The sequence below is a fragment of the Anolis carolinensis genome, chromosome 4, assembly GCF_035594765.1.
Source record: "Anolis carolinensis isolate JA03-04 chromosome 4, rAnoCar3.1.pri, whole genome shotgun sequence".
Classification (NCBI taxonomy): domain Eukaryota; kingdom Metazoa; phylum Chordata; class Lepidosauria; order Squamata; family Dactyloidae; genus Anolis; species Anolis carolinensis.
In genome coordinates this window covers 179,672,681-179,696,676 of record NC_085844.1, presented here as the reverse complement: position 1 = coordinate 179,696,676, position 23,996 = coordinate 179,672,681, and the positions used below count along the sequence as shown (strand labels likewise).

Below are 23,996 nucleotides of genomic sequence, written 5' to 3'. Positions count from 1 at the left end.
AACCGTGGGGAGGTTGGTGCCACTATTGGAAGAGAATCTCCAGAGGGAGCCCACCCGATATGGCGCCGAGAGAGAGCCAAGTAAAGAAGAAGCTTGGAGCCAGAGGGGCCAGCGCGCCTCAACGCAGAGCCCCGTGGCGGCGAGGGGCGAGGGGGATGAGGAATACTGGCAGGAACTGGAGTTCCAAGACAGAATGGCGCGCGAAGTGGAGCGCCAGCAAGCTCTGGGAACTCTGAGGCCGCCAACTCCAACAGGACTTCCAACCCCCCGAATGGGCGTCGGGGTGGAAAGACCACTGGGGCCAGGGATCGGGTCCAGTGGATTGGCGGACGAAGGCGGAGAGGAGCCGGAGATCCAGGAAGAGGAGGAGGATGTGCCGTACGACGAGGGAAGGCGAGGTGCGGGGGCTACAGCGAGGCCCGCATTCGGATGGGTGGAAGGGCCGACAGCAGCGGCAGAATTTCGGGAGCCGCGCGGAACGACCGCCGGAGTGGGGCGCGGCGTGTTCAAAGGGGCCGTCCAAGGAAACCCGATGCAACCCTTCCCCATGCCTCCCAGACAGCATCAACGGGCCGCAGAATGGATGCAAAGGAGGGAAGAGCTCAAACTGGAATACGGAGGGGAATCATCTGAACTGAACTTTTTCCTCATTAGCATCAGAGGATATATGGAAGACAATGCACACACATTCCCCTCCGAAGGAAGCATGGTTCGGGCCATCGGCAACACACTAAAGAGAGGAGCAGCCAGCTGGTATGTGCAACTACATGCCAGACGCGACCCGTGCCTGAGGTCAGTACCCCGCTTCCTCGCCGCACTGGAAAACCGGTTCAGAGACCGGCTAGAGCAATTGAGGGCTCGAGACCAGCTTAAAGGAATAAAGCAGAGGGACAAAACGGTGCCCGAGTACGCAGAGGAATTCCTCCATCTCGCGGAAAGGGTGCCAGAGTGGTCTGAAGTGACCAAAGTGGAGATATTCAAAGAGGGACTACGCCCCGAGGTTTTCAGTTGGGCAGCGCACAGAGACGACCCAGAAACACTCCAGGGCTGGATACAACTAGCGGGGCGCGTCGAATCCACCCTGGCCCAAGTAAAGCGTTTCAGGGGCGGCGGCGGCCAGCAAAGACCGGTGGCGAGGGGTCGAGGAGAAACGAGGAAGCAGGAAAGGCCCGGAGGGAGGCCGGGGATCCCCTTCAAAGGAGATGACAACAAACCCAAGCCGGGATGCTTTGTATGTGGGAAGACGGGCCATCGAGCAGCAGAATGTTGGGCCCGGAAGGGGGAGCCGCCAAAACCCTCAAAGCCCAAGCCAGCAGCCGGGAGACGAGCGGAGGAGGAGGTGCGAGCCCCAGAATCTCCGGAAAGGCTGGTGAGTCGAGACAAACGCATGCTAGTAGTGCCAATCTGCCTATCGGGGCTAGAGAATCGGGCCACCTGCAGGGCATTCGTGGATTGCGGTTGTTCTAGGAACATTATAACTCCGGAATTAGCAGGAGCGCTGAAATGCCAGCAGACGTTGCTTGACTCCCCAATTGCATTTTCGCAGCTAGATGGATCAGTTGCTGCTGGGGAAGTATCTACGAAGGAAATACGGGGGGTCCCATGTAAAATAGGCAAATGGGAAGGAAGAATATCCTTTGTGATAGCCCCTATTGCCACATACCATGTAATACTAGGGATCCCATGGCTCGAACAGGCAAATCCTGAAGTAGATTGGAGAGGAAAGAGCCTAGCATTTAAAGAACAACAAACGCAATGGGAGATAAGCAAAATAGCAGGAGAGGAGGACGAGGGAAATGAAGCAGGGGAAATAGACCCACAGCTATTGCCACCTGAATACAGAGACTTTGTGGATGTTTTCAATCAGAAAGAGGCAAGTAAATTACCTCCCAAGAGGAATATAGAAGTAGAAATTGAAATAACCCCAGGAGCAAACTTACCAAAACCAAAAGTGTATCCCATGTCTGTTCAGGAGAAGGAGGAATTGAGGAAATATATTGATAAGAACCTGGCGCGAGGCTTCATTAAGCCATCCAATTCTCCTCTCGGAGCCCCAGTGTTATTTAGGAGAAAGAAAGACAACTCTCTAAGATTGTGCATTGACTATCGAAATTTAAATGCAATTACTAAGGACAATAAATACCCTATGCCCTTAGTAAAGGATTTAATTACCGTATTGAAGAAAGGGAGCATATTTACTAAACTGGATTTAATTGAAGCATATCATAAATTAAGAATCAAACCCGAGGATACTTGGAAAACTGCATTTTCCTGCGCATTCGGCCATTTTGAATATAAAATTTTGCCATTTGGGTTAAAAAATGGCGGCAGTTGCTTTATGCAGCTTATAAATGAAATACTGCACCCATTGTTGTACCGAGGAGTATTCATATTCCTTGATGACATCTTGATCGTGAGCGAAGATAAAGAAAAGCACGTGGAATTGGTCCGGGAAGTTTTGCAGAGACTAAGGGAAGCAAAGCTGTATGCAAAACTGTCCAAATGTGAATTTAATAAAACTCAAATTGACTTTCTGGGGTATCGGATATCTCCAGAAGGGTTAGCTATGGACCCGTCTAAAGTATCAGACGTAAAAGAATGGGGAGTACCTCAAACAAGGAGGCAATTGCAATCATTTCTGGGGTTTGCAAATTTTTATAGATCGTTCATAAAAGGCTTTGCGCAAATAACCGCACCCCTTACTGAACTTTTAAAAACAAAAGGGAAAGGGGAGACAGCAAAAGTGAAAGCTCCTGGCGCCAAACTGAGTTGGACGCCAGAATGCCAAAAGGCATTTGAAACCCTAAAAGGATGCTTCACAGAAGAACCCGTCCTAAAACACCCCGATATCCGGAGCCCTTTCATAATCCATTGCGATGCTTCAGACTGTGCATACGGGGCAGTACTATTGCAAAAAGATCAAAATGGGAACTTAAAACCTTGTGGATATTTGTCCCGGAAGTTCAGTGAAACTGAAAAATGTTGGCCCATATGGGAAAAAGAAGCATTAGCCATATTAAAAGCCTTAGAATGCTGGCGACACTTCCTCGAAGGGAGCGGAATCCCATTTGAAATTTGGTCTGACCATAAGAACCTCCAGTATTTAAAATCTCCTCGAAAATTGTCCCCCAAACAAATTAGATGGGCACAATACTTCAGCAGGTTCGATTTCCAATTAAAGTTTTTCCAAGGGAAACAGAATGTCTTGGCAGATGCTCTTTCACGCATGCCTCAACACGAAGGCATAACCACAGCAAAAGAGGGAACAGTATTCTCTGATAAACAATGGGGCTTAGCTGTCAGTACAAGAGCGCAGACCCAAAGAGAGAACACTGCTATTATTAAATTCGACGAGGAGAATAGTTGGGGAAAAGAACTGAAACAGTCATACGAAGGAGATCAGTGGATCGCATCCAACGCAGAAAAGGGGGGATTCTGGTTTGTGAACAAGAAACTGTATATCCCAGCAATATTAAGGATTAAGATTTTGCATCGTTTTCACAATAACCAGAGCGCTGGTCATACAGGAATTACAAAAACAACAAAGGCAATAGCAAAACATTGTTGGTGGCCAGGGATGAGGAAGGACATAAAGAATCATGTTGTTCAATGTGATGATTGTGCCAGAAATAAATCGAGAGGAGGGAAGCCAATGGGATTATTACAAACAGTAGCAGAACCTACCAGGCCTTGGGAATGTGTAGCTATGGACTTTGTGGGGGAACTGCCGGTTAGCAAAGGACATCGTTATATTTGGACAGTATTAGACCTGTTTTCCAAACAGGCCCACTTTATAGCACTGACGAAACTACCATCGGCAGAGAAACTAGCTGAATTGTACATAAACCATATTTACAAACTTCATGGATGTCCCAGTAGAGTGGTCAGTGACAGAGGGGTTCAGTTCACAGCAAAATTCTGGGAAAAATTCTTGGAAATGCTAGGAGCAGAAAGGAGTCTAAGTTCTGCTTTTCACCCCATGACAAACGGGGCAGTAGAACGTACTCAACAGACGCTTGGGCAGTTCCTTCGAATGTACTCTAACATGAGACAAAATGACTGGTCTAAGTGGCTGACTTTCGCAGAACTAGCTTTTAATTCGACTATACATTCCGCAACAAATAAAACTCCCTTTGAAGTAGTTTACGGGTATGAAATACAGCCTCTGCCCCAGTTGCCAAGATGGACAGAGAATGAAGAAACAGGGGCAGGGAAATGGAAAACTCAAATGCTAGAATGCTGGAGTCAAGTGACTGCATCATTAAAGGAAGCACACAAAAAGTATAAAACATTCGCAGACAGAAAAAGGATGGAAGGCGATAAATTGGAGGAAGGAGATTTAGTGTGGTTAAGTACCCAAAACATCAAATTGGGGCTGCCTTCGAGAAAACTGGGCCCCAAATATATTGGACCATTCAGAATACAGGGTGTTATCAACGAAGTAACTTTCCAGTTGGCATTGCCAAAAAGTTTAGGGAAAATACACCCAGTATTCCATCGCAGCTTACTGAAAAAGTATATGGGTACTTTGGACAAAATGGACACATAGAGTTATTGTTTGATTTATTTCAGAATTGTGATGAAAGAAGCACCGAAGAGGAGGATGGAGAAAAAGAGGGCGCCATGTCATGGAACCAAGTCCCAGGGCTGAATTTCCAAGCCCTGGACTTGGAGTCATAACATAAATAATCCTGGAAGCACCTGGCAGAAGAAGATAGAAGAGCCTGGGAACTCGGGGTTGAAAGTGTAAACAATTATAATTGGTAGAGTGTGTGGGAATAGTAGAAATGTGATACAGGGGGTGGGGTTTGATGATGATATTTGCGTGTGGTGTTACGTTGCATCAGAGGTGATAAAAATGATTGTATGTAAACATTAGGTCATTCTCGACTTTTTCCAAAGTCATGTATTCTTCAATAAAGATTGAATTTGAGAGCAGCTATCTTTGATCTGTGTTCAGACTGGTCCTTTGAAGTGAGCCTGACAGTAGTGTTTAAATTTTTTTAATAAAACAATGTGAAATTTCACAATTCCAGCATTTAAAAACAAAAAGAGAGAAATATAAACATAAGATATAAAATAAAATGAAAACAGTCCACTTGGAAAGTCTCAATGGGAGAGCAGAAAGGAGAATCCCAGCCTCTGACTTCACTTTACTGCCAGCATGCCAGCACAGAAATGAAAGGGATCAATAGCACTAAGCAGGGCCGGCCGGACATATTTTTTTATATAAAGCGGGGAGGGGAAATTGCGCCCCCCCGCCTCCTGCGCCCCGCCGGCGGGCCCCGCCTCCCACGCCAGGGTTGGCCCCGCCTCCCACGCAGGTCGCCCTGGCCCCGCCTCTCATGCTGCATGAGAGGCGGGGCCAGGGCGTGGGGGGCAGGGCCAGGGTTGGCCCCGCCTCCCGCGCAGCTCAGCTTGCCAGTCTGGCCTTTTCCAGGGGGCCAGACTGCAGCAAAGGTCCTTGCAGGCCACGATCACGGCCTGCAAGGACCTTTGCTGCAGTCTGGCCCCCTGGAAAAGGCCAGACTGGCAAGCTGAGCTGCGCGGGAGGCGAGGCCAACCCTGGCCCCGCCCCCACGCAGCTCATCCTGGCCCCGCCTCTCATGCAGCGTGAGAGGCAGGGCCAGGGCGCTCAGGCCGGGAGGCGAGGCTCCGCCCAGACGGGGCCTTGCCTCCCTTCCAGCGCGCTCTGGCCTTTTCCAGGGGGCCAGACTGCAGCAAAGGTCCTTGCAGGCCGTGATCGCGGCCTGCAAGGACCTTTGCTGCAGTCTGGCCCCCTGGAAAAGGCCAGGCCGGCGAGGCTGAGCTGCGTGGGAGCCTCCCGTGCAGCTCACCCTGACCCCGCCTCTCACGCAGCGTGGGAGGCGGGGCCAGGGCGCCTGATGGCGCCCTCCTGGGCCTGCGCCCGAGGCGGCAGCCTCACGTGGCCTCCGTGTTGGGCCGGCCCTGGCACTAAGCATGTGGTGGGGATGTTGTGGCACTGGTAGCTATTGATGGAATTAGAGCAGTGGTGTCAAACTTGTAGTCCTCCATGTGTTTTGGACTTCAGCTCTCAGAATTCCTGAGACAAGCTGTCTAGGACTTCTGGGAATTACAGAAAGGATTAGGGCAGAAGCTCAGAACCAACATGGTGTAATGGTTTGAGTGCTGGACTATGACTCTGGCGCTCAGGTGCGGAAACCTTGGGCAAGTTGCATGAAGGCAAATGCGCCTCCCCCTTTTGAACAATTGATGGGGTTTTGCCAAATAAATTTCATAATAGGGTTGCCACACATCAGAAACCATTTGAAGGCACAGGCATATATATACAGTAGAATATCGCTTATCCAAGCTTCGCTCATCCAATGTTCTGTATTATCCAATGCAGTCCACCTCCCATCCGGATCCACAGCTATTTCTCTAGGCAGCAATTCTATCTTTATTTGTGGTCAATTTTTTTAGTAGCCAATGTTGTTATAGTCAATGTTATCAATACATTGCGATGTTTTGGTGCTAAATTCATAAATACAGTAATTACTACATAACGTTACCATGTATTAACTGCTTTTTCTGTTGATTTGTTGCAAAACATGATGATTTGGTGCTTAATTTGTAAAATAATAACATAATTTGACATTTAATAGGCTTTTCCTTAATCCCTATTATTCAACATTTTCACTTAGAATCATAGAATCATAGAATAGTAGAGTTGGAAGAGACCACATGGGCCATCCAGTCCAACCCCCTGCTAAGAAGCAGGAAATCGCATTCAAAGCACCCCCGACAGATGGCCATCCAGCCTCTGCTTAAAAGCCTCCAAAGAAGGAGCCTCCACCACGGCCCCGGGGAGAGAGTTCCACTGTCGAACAGCTCTCACAGTGAGGAAGTTCTTCCTGATGTTCAAGTGGAATCTCCTTTCCTGTAGTTTGAAGCCATTGTTCCATGTCCTAGTCTGCAGGGCAGCAGAAAACATGCTTGCTCCCTCCTCCCTTTGACTTCCCTTCACGTATTTGTACATGGCTATCATGTCTCCTCTCAGCCTTCTCTTCTGCAGGCTAAACATGCCCAGCTCTTTAAGCCGCTCCTCATAGGGCTTGTTCTCCAGACCCTTAATCATTTTAGTCGCCCTCCTCTGGACGCTTTCCAGCTTGTCAACATCTCCCTTCAACTGTGGTGCCCAAAATTGGACACAGTATTCCAGGTGTGGTCTGACCAAGGCAGAATAGAGGGGGAGCATAACTTCCCTGGATCTAGACGCTATTCCCCTATTGATGCAGGCCAGAATCCCATTGGCTTTTTTAGCAGCCGCATCACATTGTTGGCTCATGTTTAACTTGTTGTCCACAAGGACTCCAAGGTCTTTTTCGCACACACTGCTGTCAAGCCAGGCGTCCCCCATTCTGTACCTTTGATTTCCATTTTTTCTGCCGAAGTGAAGTATCTTGCATTTGTCCCTGTTGAACTTCATTTTGTTAGTTTCGGCCCATCTCTCTAGTCTGTCAAGATCGTTTTGAATTCTGCTCCTGTCTTCTGGAGTGTTAGCTATCCCTCCCAGTTTTGTGTCGTCTGCAAACTTGATGATCGTGCCTTCTAACCCTTCGTCTAAGTCGTTAATAAAGATGTTGAACAGAACCGGGCCCAGGACGGAGCCCTGCAGCACTCCACTTGTCACTTCTTTCCATGATGAAGACGACGCATTGGTGAGCACCCTTTGGGTTCGTTCGCTTAGCCAATTACAGATCCACCTAACCGTAGTTTTGTCTAGCCCACATTTTACTAGTTTGTTTGCCAGAAGGTCGTGGGGGACTTTGTCGAAGGCCTTACTGAAATCCAGGTACGCTACATCCACGGCATTCAGCGTACCTGGATTTCAGTAAGGCCTTCGACAAAGTCCCCCACGACCTTCTGGCAAACAAACTAGTAAAATGTGGGCTAGACAAAACTTGTCTGCCAGTGTGTGTGTGTATATCTATATGTGTGTGTGTGTATCTCCTATAATATATCCAGCTATCCTTCCAAGGATATCGATGTGGTACCCATTTCTTCCCCCTTTCTGTTTTGTGACGTAGATAAGAATAAGAGATGCCCCCACTGTTCTCTACTTTGAGTGACTCATAGACTGAACGGACGTCCCATTTTTCTTCAGCCCATGATCCATCACTTTTTTCTATACAGCTGATTACTAGACTACAGTGGGACATGGGAACAAGAGTCTGTGCACATTGTACTCAGATATGGGCACTGACTAGAATAATAGATTCCAGATGGTTTTCTAAGTAGAAGCTAATGAAAGCAGATGATTGCATGATAGCGAGTGATCTCTCTTCAGTGTTTTTAAGAACTTTCAGGCCTTAAGTAGTCCTCATACTGAAGAAAAGTGGCAGATGTGCATATAAACAAAGCACAAGTACTTTGGGGAAAGATGCAACAATACAAAACAGAGCACAATTTGTCAACTTTTGGATGTAATGCATCTCAGAAGATGTGACGTGAGACAGTAAGTCTAGTATTCTGCAGGGATGCCTGGTGTTGCTTCCACTTTTACCTTGATTTAATATTGCATAGAAAACTATTATGATGAAAAACACTTAATAATGGAGTCCTCAAGTTTCCAGTGAATTGGGGAGGGGTATCTTCTTACATGTTTTCAAGGCAATTTTGACATATATTGACCCTACCATGGATATTTCTTAACAAGATTGATTGAGAGTGAGAGAATGACAACCTCATTAGACACTGGCAGCCCGTAGCCAGCAGGAGCAGTGGTGCTCCAGTTCATAGAGGGGCATGGGGAATCCCCTGCCCTACATCGCCTGGATCCAAGCAAGAGCAATCAAATGGGGGGGGGTGAGAATGCATGGTGCACCCGGCTTCCCCCATAGATTGTGTGGCAACACAGGAACACTCCTGTGTTGCCCTGCCGGTGGCATGCACTGGCTCTGCCCTCCTTCACCCACGGAGTAGGCATGGCGTCATGTATGGGTGCTGGCCGGCTCCCTGGATGATCTGGGCTAAAACTGGTACATGTTGCCAATTTTAGCCCTTTGTGATAAGGTGGTGTGACTTGCCCAGAGTCAAGCAGTGGCTTTCCATAGTTGAATGAGGATTCAAATTCTAATGTCCCAGAGTCATCATACTCCTACACCATGTGGACTCTCAAGGTGACTTACTCAACCCAAGCCTCCTTGGCCCAGTCTTTCAAAGGAAGTGAGAACTGAGTAGCAATGGCCCTGGAAATGTAAGTGTGTAGCATTCAATAAAAGCTTTCATGACAACATGTATATCATGAGATGAACAGAGAACACAACAAAGACATAAATTGCTTTCTCATCTAAGCCAAGTTTCAGCTGTCCCAAGTGAAAGAGATATTAAACTTCAATATGATGTATCTTTCTCATAGCTCTGTTGTTCTAAACTTCTGTTGTGGTGTGGGTCTTTTACCTGATCTTTTTGCTTTTAAAATATATATATATTGGATTGTTGTGTCATTTCCGGCCTGTATGGCCATGTTCTAGCACCATTTTCTCCTGACATTTTGTCTGCATCTGTGGCTGGTATATTCAGAGGATCATGAAGATGCCAGCCACAGATGCAGGTGAGACGTCAGGAGAAAATGCTGCCAGAACATGGCCATTCAGCCTGGAAACCACACAACACTCCAGTGATTCCAGCTGTGAAAGCCTTCAACAATTTATCTAACTATTTATCTATCGTCTTAGAAAAAAGAGATGTTAACAGAGCATTTTATTTTGAGATCTTTATTCTCTACAGCAATGTGAAGGCCTGGTGTTTTATTTTATTTTGCTTGTCCCTTCCTGAAATCAAATATTGATAAACATACGTACAAATAGTGGCCAAAGCTCATAATATCAGATACGGAAATAAGCTCACAACAGAATTCTGCCTTTGCTCATTGTTGGTGCCTTTGAACAAGTGCCGTTATAATTTAGCTTCCTGGGGATAGGCCTGCATGAAACTCTCATCCCACTTTCATAGACAAAATGTAGGTTAGAAACGTCTTTGAAGCTCACCACAAGTTCAGTATCTTTAAAGAGTTTGAATCTGTTTGCAAGAGGAAAGCAGCTGGATGAGATAATTATAAATGACAGGATAGATGGTAGTCAATCAAGGGCATAGCAAGCAGAAAAGACAGGTGCATATGCTTCCTGATATGCATCTACCCATGACTTAATTTCAATTTAATGATGGAAACCCACAACAAAACAACACATAAATAGACTTACTGAACCAGTTAGAAACTTTGCTAAGTGTAGAACAATATATCACTAACTAAAAGTTGCATTAATAAAGCCTATCACTTTGGCTGGATCTACACTGCTATATATTGCAGTTTGGAACTACATTATATGGCCCATGGAGTCTCTATGATTCTATGAACAAAGAGTGGGGATGAGGAGTCCACTCCTGGCAGGGTTGCCACAGAAAACAGAGGATTTTGGAAGTACACAAGGGCAAAGCTCTGTTCTTCTGCCCAACAGAAGCAAAGATGTGCTTTTTGCTATATCATCTGCCTGTCTCTATGTGGTTTGGGTGATTTTTTTTTTACCAGTAAGTGCTCTGCCTGCCCAAAGAGGATGTGCTTTCCAAGGAAGGAAGGAGTGAACAAATTCAGTAAACAGCCATTGGGATCATACAGGACAGACAGAGATATACATAGAAGAGACAACTGCAATGTCATGGAACTGGGAAGTGTAACGGGGGTGTTCATGGCACCCAAATATTCTTCCAGGTCAAATGGCCATATAGCCTTAGTGACAGTCCTCTGGGTTGAAAATGCTACTATTAAATACCAGTTGGATGAATGAGAAAATAAATGCCTTTCAAATGTGATTCTGGTCAAGCATGAGGTCTCTTCCAACTCTACTATTCTATGATTCTATGCTAACCTGGCCAGTATCAAAAGATCTGGTTGGATGAGGCTAGGGACCTCTTCACACGGGGCTAAAACAGCCCCATTTTACCGCTTTTGGCTGGGCCTGGACGGGAACTGTCAAGCATCATCAAATGACACTCGCCACACCCCATCCACATTTCTTCCAAAGTGGAGTGGAAGCACCAGAAGGCACTTCCTCCATCACCAGAGGAAGAAAATGTCTTTTGGGTAGCTCCAATGGAGCTACTCGCACTTTCCTCCCCTATGATGGAGGAAAGGGCAGAGGAGCAAGGCACATTGCTGCACGTTGCCACCCGTTTTCTCATCTAATGGGGACAGGGTGCAAATGCATGTGATGGGGGAAAGTTCTTTCTCCCACCCTGGAGATGCCACAGATATATAAACTCCACTTGCCTAGTTTTCAACAGACCTCACAACCTCTGAGGATGCCTGCCATAGATGTGGGTGAAACGTCAGAAACATGGTCATACAGCCTGGAAAACTCACAGCAACCCACTGAGTAGTTATTGTTTTTCTTATTATATATAAAAATTGTTTACAAGTGATGGTAACCCCAAGATTTGTTCAGAGGGGGACCTGCATTTGCCTTCCTATGAAGCTAAAACGTAGTGACTTTTGCAAGGTCACCCGGTGGGTTGAGCAGGGATTTGAACCCTTGCCTCTACAGTTGTAATCCTACACTCAAATCATTATACCATGCTGGATCTCTGTAGTTAACAGAAGTGTACCTATAACTCCCCAAAGAAGATCCAAAATATTTTCTCCTTTAATTGTCCAGGCTTTCAAAATCTCTCTATTTTCTAACAGAAGGAAGAGAAAAGGTATGAAATTAACCTCTCCCCTGGTGTATTTTCATGTGCTTCTTTTAGTTAATGTGTTACAGTAATGGCAGCACTAGGGAAAGAATTACCTGTGTGAGCTCTTATTTTAGCTAAGCTGAAGAAACCATTTGTAATCAACAGATGAAAGTAGAGTCACTTCCTTGACTTTATGCTGTCCACTGGGAGAAAGAGAGCTGATTGATTTAGCAGAATGCTAAGCTTTATTACAGCAGATTTGTTCTTTTATTTACCATATCTGAGCTTTCTGCATTTCCTGTGAAACTAAGGGGCTCCCTGAAGTACAGGATTAAAAGCAAAGGAAATCTTGAATAATGGGATAAAAAGAATGTGTAGAAAATAAGTGGCTGAATTAGATTATGGCGGATGGAAAAGAGTGGGCTCTGGTAAAAAAAGGCAAAAATAAGTGATAATTACCTACTCTACTAAAATGAAAAATAATTGCCATTATCTCAAATAATCACTTACCATATGTTATCATATCAAAGACAGCCCAGGTATCTAATGTAGCAACATGAGAGTAAAACATCCACTGTCTAAGATGTAGTAGTAGAAAGGGATTGGTTTCAAATCAAGTCTTGCTGCTTTATCCTTGTTGAAATTTGAAGGAGTAGCAGAATTGCTTTGTTAATACTTTCTGGACTTACCATCACCATATATGTGGATTATAGCAAATCCTATTACAATAAATGACTTCTGTCAGAAGCACAGGATCACACTGGAGGACCTAGAAAATGTCTAGAGAGTACACCTTTCTAATATTTCATGGTCCTCCAGTATGAATCTATGGTCAACTTCAAAGGATATATATCATAGAATCACACTGGAGAACCTCGGGCCCTTCTACACTTACCTAAACCCAGGAGGAAGCGGGTTAAAATAACCCGCTTCCTCCTGAACTTGATGCCCCCCCCCCCACACACACACACAATCCTGAGCTTTCCCTAAGTGGGTGGTTAGATACCATCCTGGATAAACTATTCCTCCCTCAAAACTTTTTTTTAATAAATTTTTATTGAGTGTTACATATATAAAATAGTTAAAAAGAAAAACCACCTTAGTGGATTGGGGGAGAAGGGAAGGGAAAGGTTTGCACGAAGCGGAAATGGAAAGAAAAGGAGAAAGAAGAAAGGAAAAAGAGGGAAAAAAAAGGGAGAAAAGGGGTGGGGAAAGGGGGTGGGGTGGGGAGTCTTTTCTTTCTTGACTTCCCTTTTTCTCTATAATGGTGTCTTATCAGATGATGTTTTCATCTATTGTTTTCCATCTTTACTGCTTTTGTCTTCAATAGTTGACTTGTCACAGTCTGTTAATTGGCGTTATATCAGTATTTTAATTTTTTCGTTCTTCATCCAATCCTTTACAGGCGTCCAGTCAGTCATCGTCTTTGGTTTATTCTGTGTTCTTGATAGTAGAAAGGTTAATTGGTCCATATTCATTATATACCATATTTTTTTTTATCCAATCCTCTTTATTTGGTATTGCTTTTTGTTTCCATAGTCTGGCATGCACTATTCTGGCTGCGGTTGTTAAATATGTAAATATTTTATCTTCGTTCTTTCCCCATTGCATGTTAGACATCCCCAATAGGAAGTAGAATCATAGAATCATAGAATAGTAGAGTTGGAAGAGACCTCATGGGCCATCCAGTCCAACCCCCTGCCAAGAAGCAGGAAATCGCATTCAGAGCACCCCCGACAGATGGCCATCCAGCCTCTGTTTAAAAGCTTCCAAAGAAGGAGCCTCCACCACAGTCTGAGGGAGAGAGTTCCACTGCCGAACAGCCCTCACAGTGAGGAAGTTCTTCCTGATGTTCAGGTGGAATCTCCTTTCCTGTAGTTTGAAGCCGTTGTTCCGCGTCCTGGTCTGCAGGGCAGCAGAAAACAAGCTTGCTCCCTCCTCCCTATGACTTCCCCTCACATATTTGTACATGGCTATCATGTCTCCTCTTAGCCTTCTCTTCTGCAGGCTAAACATGCCCAGTTCTTTAAGCCACTCCTCATAGGGCTTGTTCTCCAGACCTTTGATCATTTTAGTTGCCCTCCTCTGGACACATTCCAGCTTGTCAACATCTCCCTTCAATTGCGGTGCCCAGAATTGGACACAGTATTCCAGGTGTGGTCTGACCAAGGCAGAATAGAGGGTTAGCATGACTTCCCTGGATCTAGATGCTATACCCCTATTGATGCAGGCCAAAATCCTGTTGGCTTTCTTAGCAGCCGCATCACATTGCTGGCTCATGTTTAACTTGTTGTCCACAAGGACTCCAAGATCTTTCTCCCATGTACTGCTGTCTAGCCAGTATTCTGGGACTAAAGGAATTTTTATTTTTAGAATCTTCTGACACTTGTTATGTATCTCTCTCCAATAGGGTTTTATTTTTTTCACAGGACCACCACAAATGTAGATAGGTACCATCGCTTTTCCCACACTTCCAGCATTTGATATTCTTGTCTTTTGCAAATTTTGTTATTTTCTCTTTTTTTCTTTTTTTAATGATCTTTATTAAAGATGTTTTCCTTTATTACATTATATAAAATCAGAGGGAGGGGGGAAGTGGGAAGAGATTGTGCTGGAAGGGTGTCCTCCCTCAAAACGTACCCGAGGTGATGAGGGGCTGAAGGAGAGGAGGTGGGCACCCTCCCACCCCTCTGGGCTTTTGGGAGCCTGAAGAACCAGGATAGTTGTGAGCATTGACCCCTGGGATCATGGATCACAGTCCAAGGAGTAAATCCCCACAGGGCCCTCAGCTGGAAATATTTGAATGTTACCCTAAGGTCTAAATCTTTCCAGGTGTTTAATTAAAGTAAACTGGGAAAGCCCAAGTTACTCTGCATTAATTCGCTTTTACCTGATGAGTCATTTGGACACCTCAGGTAAACGTAAAACAGGTCCTGTGTTTTTGGGCCTATCTAGAAGGGCCCTGCCTAAAGAGAACATTTGTATGGATGTGAGTTATGGAGGTGATACTATTTATTAAGAAATTTTCAGTTGTCATTCTTAATCAATTCATTTTGCAGTAACTGAAGTAAGCAGAGGACAAGGGGAGTGGGGTGGAATGGAAGGAATAGAGAGAATATGGGACATTTTAAAAGCAGCTGAAAAAGTAGGTTCACATGTCAAATCACAAGGGTTGAAGTGAATGGTATGCAGTGAATGGTATCAACGTTTGGCATTGGGAGCCTGCATGTTTTCCATGAGTACCACATAGCAAAAGCTGCAAAAGAGAAGTTCATCTTCTATGGCTCCAACCAAATAAACCTTTCTATATCACTTTGTCATAAGAGAGCCCATCCTCCTGTCTGAACATAAGGGCTAGGATAGCCCTCTCTACAAAAGACTGCTAGTGCCTCACCAAACTACAACTCCTAGGATTCCATAGCTCTGATCTATGGCAGTTAAAGTGGCATCAAAGTGTGTGTCTATAGTGCAGGTGTAACCCTAGTCTGTATAGATTCTTATAAATTAGGAGTACAATTGATCATTCCTTATCCAGAATTCTAAAATATGAAATACAGGCAGTTACCAGGTAATGAACAAGATAGGTTCTGTAGGTTTGTTCTTGAATTTGAAAGTTGAATTTGTATGTCAGTCAGAACAGGTACATTTAAAAGTGTAACTCCAGCAAAAAAAAAAAAAGAGTTTTGAATAGCATAGTGAAGGGTTAACACCCCTTAACTGTTGTTTTGCTGTCTGCTTCCCTGTTCAGAAGATTTCACCTCACTTTCTGTCCCTGCAATAATTGGATTTTGAAAATTTGGGTTTGTTGTGGAAACAAAGATTGATTATCAGAGGCGGTCCAACCGCCCACCGAGGGAAGCATTTGCCTGTGACACAATCATCCTGGGGGTGCAGTTGAGCCCCCGGGAGGATGGCGCCACCCCCACCTCTTTCTCCTTCGGGCCTGGGCCTTCCCGCCGCTGCGGGAAGGCCCATCCAAGCCTGAAGGAGAAGGCCCATCCAGGATGGCTGGGCCTTCCCGCCGTGGCCCATGCACCCTGGCCCCACCTCCCATGCAGCGCGGGAGGCAAGGCGCGTGGCACGGGAAGCGGGGTCAGGGCATGTGGTGTGGGATGTAGGGTCAGGGAGTGCGGCGCAGGAGCCGTGGCTGCCCGATGCGGGAGGCGGGGCCAGGGCGCGCAGCGCGCGGGGGGGGAGCGCCAAAATGGACACCTCTGTTGATGATAAAGCTTCAGTGAGATACCTTTCCCTCTCCTTTTCTATTATTTCACCTCTGTTTGCAACTAGGAATCAGATGTTTGTAACCCAAGGACTGCCTGTACTCCAAGATTCAAAATTGTCCACATGGGTAGCTTTGTTTTTTATTGTTCAATGTATACAAATTTGGTTTGATGCACAAAATTAATTAAAATATGGTATAAAATTAGACTATGTGAATATGAAACATACATCAATTTCCTGTTTAGACCTTGGTTCCATCTCCAACACATATATGCAAATAAAGGTATTTCAAAAATCCCTAAACTCCAACATCCAAAACATTTCTGGTCCCAAGCATTTTGGATAAGGTTTGCTCAACTTGTAACACCTAGTGCTAATGGAGTAGACCTTTGCTTTTGTAATAACGTGTGTACAAGTCTCAAGATTTTTCATGAATGGAGATTTCAGAAAAACTGAAATATGGAGGGAAATGATGCTCATAGATTTGTATATCTTGTGATCCAACAATTCCACAGTATTAACACAACTTGCATAACCACAAAGAGGCTGGATTTTAAGGGGGAAAATGAAAAGCAGTTCTGTGCAAGATTATTGTCTGTTGTCTGCTTAGAGGGCTTTGATTTATTTTATTACGTTAACTTTGAGCAAAAGAGCTGCAGCTACAAAAATGGCTGGAAAATCGCACTAGATTTAGACTCTGTGCTTGTGATTTTATGTGATGGGCTAAAATAAAATAATCTCCTAACATTGCTTGCTGCTTGCTCTGTTATCTGTTCATTCAGTTACCTGCCAAGGTTCCCTAGAAACATGGTAGCTCGTTCCTGTATCACTCATTTTGTTGCAAGCCATCAAATCATAGCCTCAGGCCCTATGCAATATATATAGACTTTTAGTAGGAAATTGTTCATGTTGTAAGGGAAGTTCCTGGCTTGGGCAATGATAAGATTATTAGCAACCAGTCCAGTAAGAAGCTGTACCCAATTGCAGAGTCTGGAAGAAGTATGGATAAAATGGACTGGTGGAAGACCACCTTTGGGCCATATGCAGCAAAGGGACTGATACATTATAAACAATACCCTTTCTCTTTCAGCAGCCACTGCCTAGAGAACAGAAACTGAAGTGAAATTCGGTCTTGCTTCGAACTTCCCAATGTTCTCTCTCCCCCCCTCCCATCTCATAGAAAAACTCCTACCTGTTTCTAATGTTCCAAGCTGTGGAATTCCCTCCCTGTTTCCTTCTTGCTGCCTTTTTATTCAAGCTGGACTTTAGCAATAAACTTCACTTGCAGTGGAAGAGGCTTTGAACAGGATGGATGCTGGATTTTTCTTTAATTAGCTTCCTTATTTCATAAATCATTATTTTACTCATGTTCTGCATTACATGAATTACACATTACACATTCTGTCGTGATTACTCTGGCAGCTGCAAATGTATCAAGTTTAAACCATAGCAATCCTTAAGTCTTTTGCCTTGCAAAATGGATGAGAAAAAGCCTGAAGGTTCCTGCATAGTCTGCCATGAAATTTAAGGGACATCTACACTGGCCATTTAATGCAGCTTCAAACTAGTATTCAAGGAAGTTGTTTTGCTATGCAGATGATTACATGAAAAATTCTGGAACCAGATTAAGGCCCAGATGGTGACTACACAAACCATACAGCACTAATGTGCTTTAATGGCTTTCTTTTGCACACGTTTGTGGCTGTTTGGCCACTGCAATTTGAAGCCAGCTAAAAACGACGTTAAATCATCAATGTAGATGGGGCCTTAATGTGTCTCAGGTTTATTGCTGCTAATAATAATAATAATAATAATAATAATAATAATAATAATAATAATAATAAAACTTTATTTATACCCCGCCACCATCTCCCCAGCGGGGACTCGGGGCGGCTAACATGGGGCTATGCCCAGAGCAATACAATATAATAAAATATAAAAACAGCATATCCTAGCATAATTAAAAGTAATACAATAGATAATAATAAACATCACATCAAAAAATCAAGAAACAGTAAAACAAGAGCAGGCTGCATGAACACAAAGATAAAACCCGGAGTGAGAGGGACAGAAGGGTACTCCAATGTGGACAGGGACATATGAAAGTGGGGCAGTTTAGAGGATAGATGTTCGGGGGGGAGTAACACAGAAATATATAACAGAAATTACTCACCGAAAGCACAGCAAAAGAGCCATGTTTTCAGGTCTTTCCTAAAAGCTAACAAAGTGGGAGCTTGCCTGATTTCAGTAGGCAGTGAGTTCCATAGTCGGGGGGCCACAGCAGAAAAGGCCCTCTCCCTTGTACTCACAAGGCGGGCCTGAGATATAGACAGTGTTGATAAAAGGGCCTCCCCGGATGATCGTAAAGATCGGGTAGGTTTATGGAGGGAGATATATCTAATGAATATCAGATGCTTTTAACCATTGCTACTGATGAGAAGGCCTTATATATATATATCAGTGAGGATCTTTGTTGCTTCCTTCATCAAGTTAATGACCTCATCAGATGGGGCTTACTTTGACGGCTTATGCCAGTTCAGCCCTAGTTGATCCATGAAGCCTGCCGGCTCCCATCTCATGACACAGAGGAACTTCCAGTGAGTCTGTAGTGTCTCAGAGACCCTCGAGTCATGACCCCGTCACCATTATGGATCAGACCGAAGAAGATATGGGGTTTGTGCCGATTCCGCAAGATTCTGCTCCCTTCCAGATGTCCCCTGTTGACAGTTTTAGCCCACAGTTAATTAAAAAGGCCCCTGAGCCAGAGCCCGGATCTCCAGAGAGCGCTCCTTTTGACCGAAGATTGTTTTGGGAAACATCTCGCTCGGAGAAGCAGAATCAGAGAAGAAGCGCTAGATTAGCAGAGAGAGCAAGCACTAATTAAGCCAGTTCCCTTGAGAATTTCCCGGGAGGGTTGCATCTGGCAAGTTGTTGACTTTAGTCCACTTTCCCTTGGGAAAGAGTGTTCAGACACCTGGCTGGAAGGGAGATTGTAGTCCCATAAAAGTTCTGGGCGCCGACTGACCTTTGCGGTGTTCAACGTGTCAGTTGAGGAATTTACATCGACTCTAGTTCTGCAGCGTGCTACTCTCGAGTAGACCGGCGTTGCATCTCGTCTCCCTGCCAAGCTTGGACAGCAATTCAGCTCTACCACGACTAACTTTGCCTTGACTTGTATCCTAGCCTCAGAATTGAAACCTGGAACTCTTTGACAGACCTTGCTTTAATCCCCACTCAAACAGCCTGGAAGTTTGAGTGTGTTTCGGTTACCGGATTTAAAACTTTGAACTCTAATACTGGACATCTACTTTCATATTACTGGACTGTATTTGACCTTTTCTGAAAGGACTATTGCTGGACTATATACTCTGCTTATTTTTGTTTGTCTCCTTTATTTCTTTAATAAAGATATTAGATTGTTTATTGGCCTCCGTGTCTGGTTCCCAGTGCTCATGCTGCCCTGCTGCGTCACAGGGTCTCCATGGGTCAACTATTGTGGAACCGGTGCATACCGCCTTGGTAGAAACATAGGTGGTTTCCCATGTTGCACGGGAAGAAATGGGGGAAAGCCACATGGTCAACGCTTCCCCCAGTGGGATCAACTTTCTGCCAAGCTGAGCAATGCAGAGTGTGGGGCAACGGGTTCCCCATGGCCCCTGACAATGGTCGGCAGATTCACCATGATGAGTGGCAATTCCAGCAGTCCATGTGATGTGGTCGACAGTGTAGATTAGGATCACAGTTTCTAAAAAAGCGTAACTAAAATGCTGCAGAACAGTACAGTCACTATCCTAGTCAAGATGGTGGGTTACTAAGTGCACATTATCCCCAAGGTCACCTTCTCTGCATCTCATTAACTTCCAAGGATAATTTAAAGTGCTGTTTGATCCCCAATGATTTTAACCCAATAGAAAGCCCTATATTTCAGTCTGGACATTAAGACTGATAATCTTAACATGGTGACTCAGAATTTGATGCTTTCCCACCATGCATAACTGATTTGTAAAGTTGTAAAAAATTGTAGATTTGGATTATGGTGTTCGGAATCCCAGAGCTCTTCAGCCATTTTTTGAAGATCCATTAAATATCCGGATTTTGTGTGAATTCTAGAAAGATCAACATTTTAAGATGGGGCTATCAATATTCCATGCCTAAGAAACCCCTATGAAATTCATGCTGCTGCCACAAGTTGACAGACTACTTGAAGACACATACACACCCATGCACAATTCCCCCTACTGTTGGTACAAAGGCTGGAGCTGACAAGAGATTTAAACGAGTGCATTCATACATGCAGAGTGATAAGAAAATGCCCCAAACTTAAGAGCAGATCACCCTTTCAGCTAATTTAACTTGCTTAGCAACCAAACCTTTTAGAAGCTATAAAAATAATCTACCATAGCTTAATTTATGCTACAGGAACAGCCTGTAAAATTATAGCTTGAAAGAATGTGTCAGACTCGTCAGTGAAAGCACATATTGGAGAGATGGTGCAGCTGCTCTCTTGTTGCCCCAGGGGTTCATAAATTCGCTTGCCTATCTGGGACTGAGTGGGTGGCTTTCTTGCTTGGGCTTTTCTTGTCTTTAATTTTCTTAACATACAAGGAAGAAGTTAGAAAATTCCTCCACCCCTTGAAATCTGTTGCTTACCTTTCACTGTGGGAGCTTATTTCCCCCTCCCTTCTATGATACATACAAAAGAGGGATCTCATGAGGACTATGCCAGGACTAGACGATATAGGTTTTCTTAATGAATTACTTTGGAATTATCTGAATCCCTTCAAAGACATTCAGAAAGAGAATGGCAAGCCTGTTCATTATTATTCAGAGTTAGTCCCCCTTGTGACTTTTGTGTGATTCAGACAGCAGTAAAAAAAATTGCTGGATTATGGTACTCATTTTAAGAGAATTAGTTAGTGTTAAATGCAGCAAAATGTTAACTCTATAGAAATGAATAAGAATATGGAATGGGTTCTGCTTTCGTGATGTCAAATATGAAGGGGTCGCAACCTTGAAAAAACTGATAGCTGCATTTTCAGGGAAACATATAAGTTCTGAGTGAAAGGAGGATACTTAAATTGCCACAATTATGGACAGAATTAATGTAAGCACTACAGCTGACCTCAGAATGTGTGACCTCCTTCACCCAAGCAGAGACCTCAGAAGAATTTTTAATAAGTCAACTATTGTGTAGAGAACAGTGCCAACAGCGTATAGGCTTTATGCATAAAACAAATGTTTCCCATATAGATCAGCCAACACACCTCGGTCTAGAAAAGATTTCAGTTCTTTTCAGGTAACCCTTTCCTGTAAAACAATGAACTTTTTTGAGTCACTCACTTTAGATGAGGGTATGACCTATGGAGAACGTATTTGGGAAGTTCACTAATTCCATTTTAATATCCAGTTATATATATTAATTCAATTGACTTTATTTCTGTGTACCCTTTTTTTTCACTGCCTTTCTTTGAAAACCATTCATAAAATACATCAAGGAAAAAAAGTTTTGATATCCAATCTCAGTTGAATATAATTTTGATTGCTATTGCTCCCATAGTTTTCTTGTGTGCTTTGTATGGTTACTTTGGTGTTGCAAGGGGTTGGTGAACTGCAACTATTTAGGTTGAATCTACATTGTAGAAACCATTGGATACCAAACTAAGAAACATCGAGATTGGTTTGACAAAAATGACAAAGATTCAACAGTTAATTGATAAGAAAAGGAAAGTCTTCCAAACATGGTAAAGAGACACCAATTGCGCTGCTAAGAAAAAGATCTATACCAGTTCAAAACCTGAGGTCCAAAGAAGGACCAGAGAACTCAAGAATATCAGGTGGACAAAGAGGCTGAAGAAATCCAACACTTGGCAGATAACCATGATGCTCAAGGATTTTTTTTAAAGCCACCAAGGTCATCTACGGACCAAGAAATCATGGCATACACCATCTACACTCATCAGACAGAACCAAACTTCTGAAGGACCAAAAAAAAATCAATCGCACTACCTTAGAAAGAGCACTACCACAACCTCCTGAAACACAGCTCCAATGTGTCCAAAGAGGTTCTCTCACAAATTCTGCAACAACAAATCAGGGATGAACTTGCAGCGCTGCCTAGTCTGGAGGAAGTCAGCAATGCCATCAGCCAACAAAAAAAATAACAAAACCAACAGACCTGATGGGATCCCTGCTAAAATCTTTAAAGAGGATGTACCTGAGCTGACACAACAACTCCACCAGCTCATTGTAAAAGTGTAGGTGACTGAGAAAATCCCAACAGACTTCAAGGATGCCACCATCATCACCCTTTTCAAAAAAGGAGATAGAACAGACTGTGGAAACTATTGAGGTATCTCCCTTCTAACCTCCGCTGGGAAAATCCTTGCAAACCCCCTTCTACTCTGGTGGGAAGCTTCAGAAGACACCCTCCCAGAATCCCAGAATGGTTTTCACCCCTCCAGAGGAACAGTGGACATGATCTTTATTGCATGACAGTTCCAAGAAAAATGCAGGGAACAAACTCAACCCCTGTATATGACATTCATCGACTTTGAAAAGGCATTCAACACAGTGAATCACAGTGCTCTCTGGACCATACTCCAAAAAAATCAGGTGCCCTGACAAATTTGTGAACATCTTGCGGCTCCTCCACGATGACTGATGGCAACAGTCTTGAACGGTAATGTCTCCCAAAGTGACCCATTTAAGGTGGAATCAGGTGTCAAACAGGGATGTGTTATTACCCCAACCTTATTTTCCATCTTCATCGCTATGATACTTCATCTTGTTGATGGGAAGCTTCCCAGAAGAGTGGAAATCATCTATTGGACAGATGGCAAGCCATTTAACCTCAGCAGACTGAAAGCCAAAACCAAGGTCACAACAACATCTGTTACAGAACTCAAATATGCTGATGATAACGTAGTCTGTGCGCATTCAGAAGAAGATCTACGACCCACTCTAAACACCTTTGCAGAAGCATACGATAAGTCCAGCCTCTCACTGAACATCGAGAAAACCAAAGTGCTCTTCCAGCAGTCGTCAGCCCATCCCTCTGCAATGCCAGGGATACAGCTTAATGGTGTAACATTAGAAAATATTGACAATTTCCGCTACCTTGGCAGCCACCTATCCACAAAAGTAAACATTGATGCTGAAATACAACACCGCCTGAGCTCTACAAGTGCAGCATTTCTCCAAATGAAGCAGAGAGTGTTTGAGGATCGGGACATCCGCAAGAATACCAAGGTGCTTGTTCATAAAGCTATTGTCCTCCCAACCCTGCTATATGAATCGAGGGCTTAAGGGAGAAATGTGCCAAGAGGAAAGCACATCAAGCCAACCCTGACCGGAACTGCCATCTGGAAACTGATTTCTTCATTGCGGAAGAACATGCGGGTCAAGAATAGATCTCCACAGCTACCTACGCATCTACCACCAAGACACTACACCTGCAGGACCGTCATCCTCAAGCTACAAGGGATCGCCTAAGTAAGTAAGTAAGTAACATTGTAGCATTCATGCAATCTGACACCACTGCAATTGCCAAGCTCAGTGCTATGGAATCATGGAAGTTGTAGTTTCACAAGGTCTTTAGCCTTTTCTGCCAAAGAATGCTGGTACCTCACCAAACTACACTGCCATGATTCCATAGTACTGAGCGATGGCAATTAAAGTGGGGTCAAATTTCATTAATTCTACAGTGTAGATGTATCCATACTCATTTGCTTGTCACTTGCCATCCCTGGCTAATTAAAGCAACCCACTGGTCTATATTAGAGAGTACAGACACTCAGTGTGGCTCCTCATCATGTAAATATTGTAAAAACAATTAAGGCCGTCTTTCAATCTGATTTACTATTGTCAAGCTTCCAATGTCCCAGTTTGGGACAAGGTATTTCTGTCTATAATAGCAACTGAGATCCCACTGATACCAGATCCATATTAGTCTAGCTTTTATCCCAGTTGTGGAATCTAAACTGCTTTAGTTTCTCTGCTAGACAGCACATTCTAAGTTATACTGTGGGGAAAAGGAGAAGCAAAGTGATAGAAAGCTGTCAAAGCTCTCTCCTAAATACATT

At 44.1% G+C, this 23,996-nt stretch overlaps 2 protein-coding genes across 2 annotated transcripts in view; one reads left to right on the top strand and one right to left on the bottom strand.

The window, feature by feature from the left end:
- bend5 (BEN domain containing 5) overlaps positions 1–23,996 on the bottom strand; it is a 1,240,673-nt gene that overhangs the window by 267,957 nt on the left and 948,720 nt on the right. The window lies entirely within an intron of this gene.
- Positions 194–4,943, top strand: LOC134298375 (uncharacterized). The gene is made up of 2 exons (XM_062978318.1): positions 194–1,369; positions 4,573–4,943. Exons 1-2 carry the CDS (start codon positions 194–196, stop codon positions 4,678–4,680), a joined length of 1,284 nt encoding a protein of 427 aa, XP_062834388.1. The 3' UTR covers positions 4,681–4,943.

Coding starts and splice junctions, on each gene's coding strand:
- LOC134298375 (XM_062978318.1), top strand. CDS start 194: ATGGCGCGCGAAGTGGAGCGCCAGCAAGCTCTGGGAACTCTGAGGCCG. Junction 1,370..4,572: donor CAGAATCTCCGGAAAGGCTG/GTGAGTCGAGAC, acceptor GATTTATTTCAG/AATTGTGATGAAAGAAGCAC.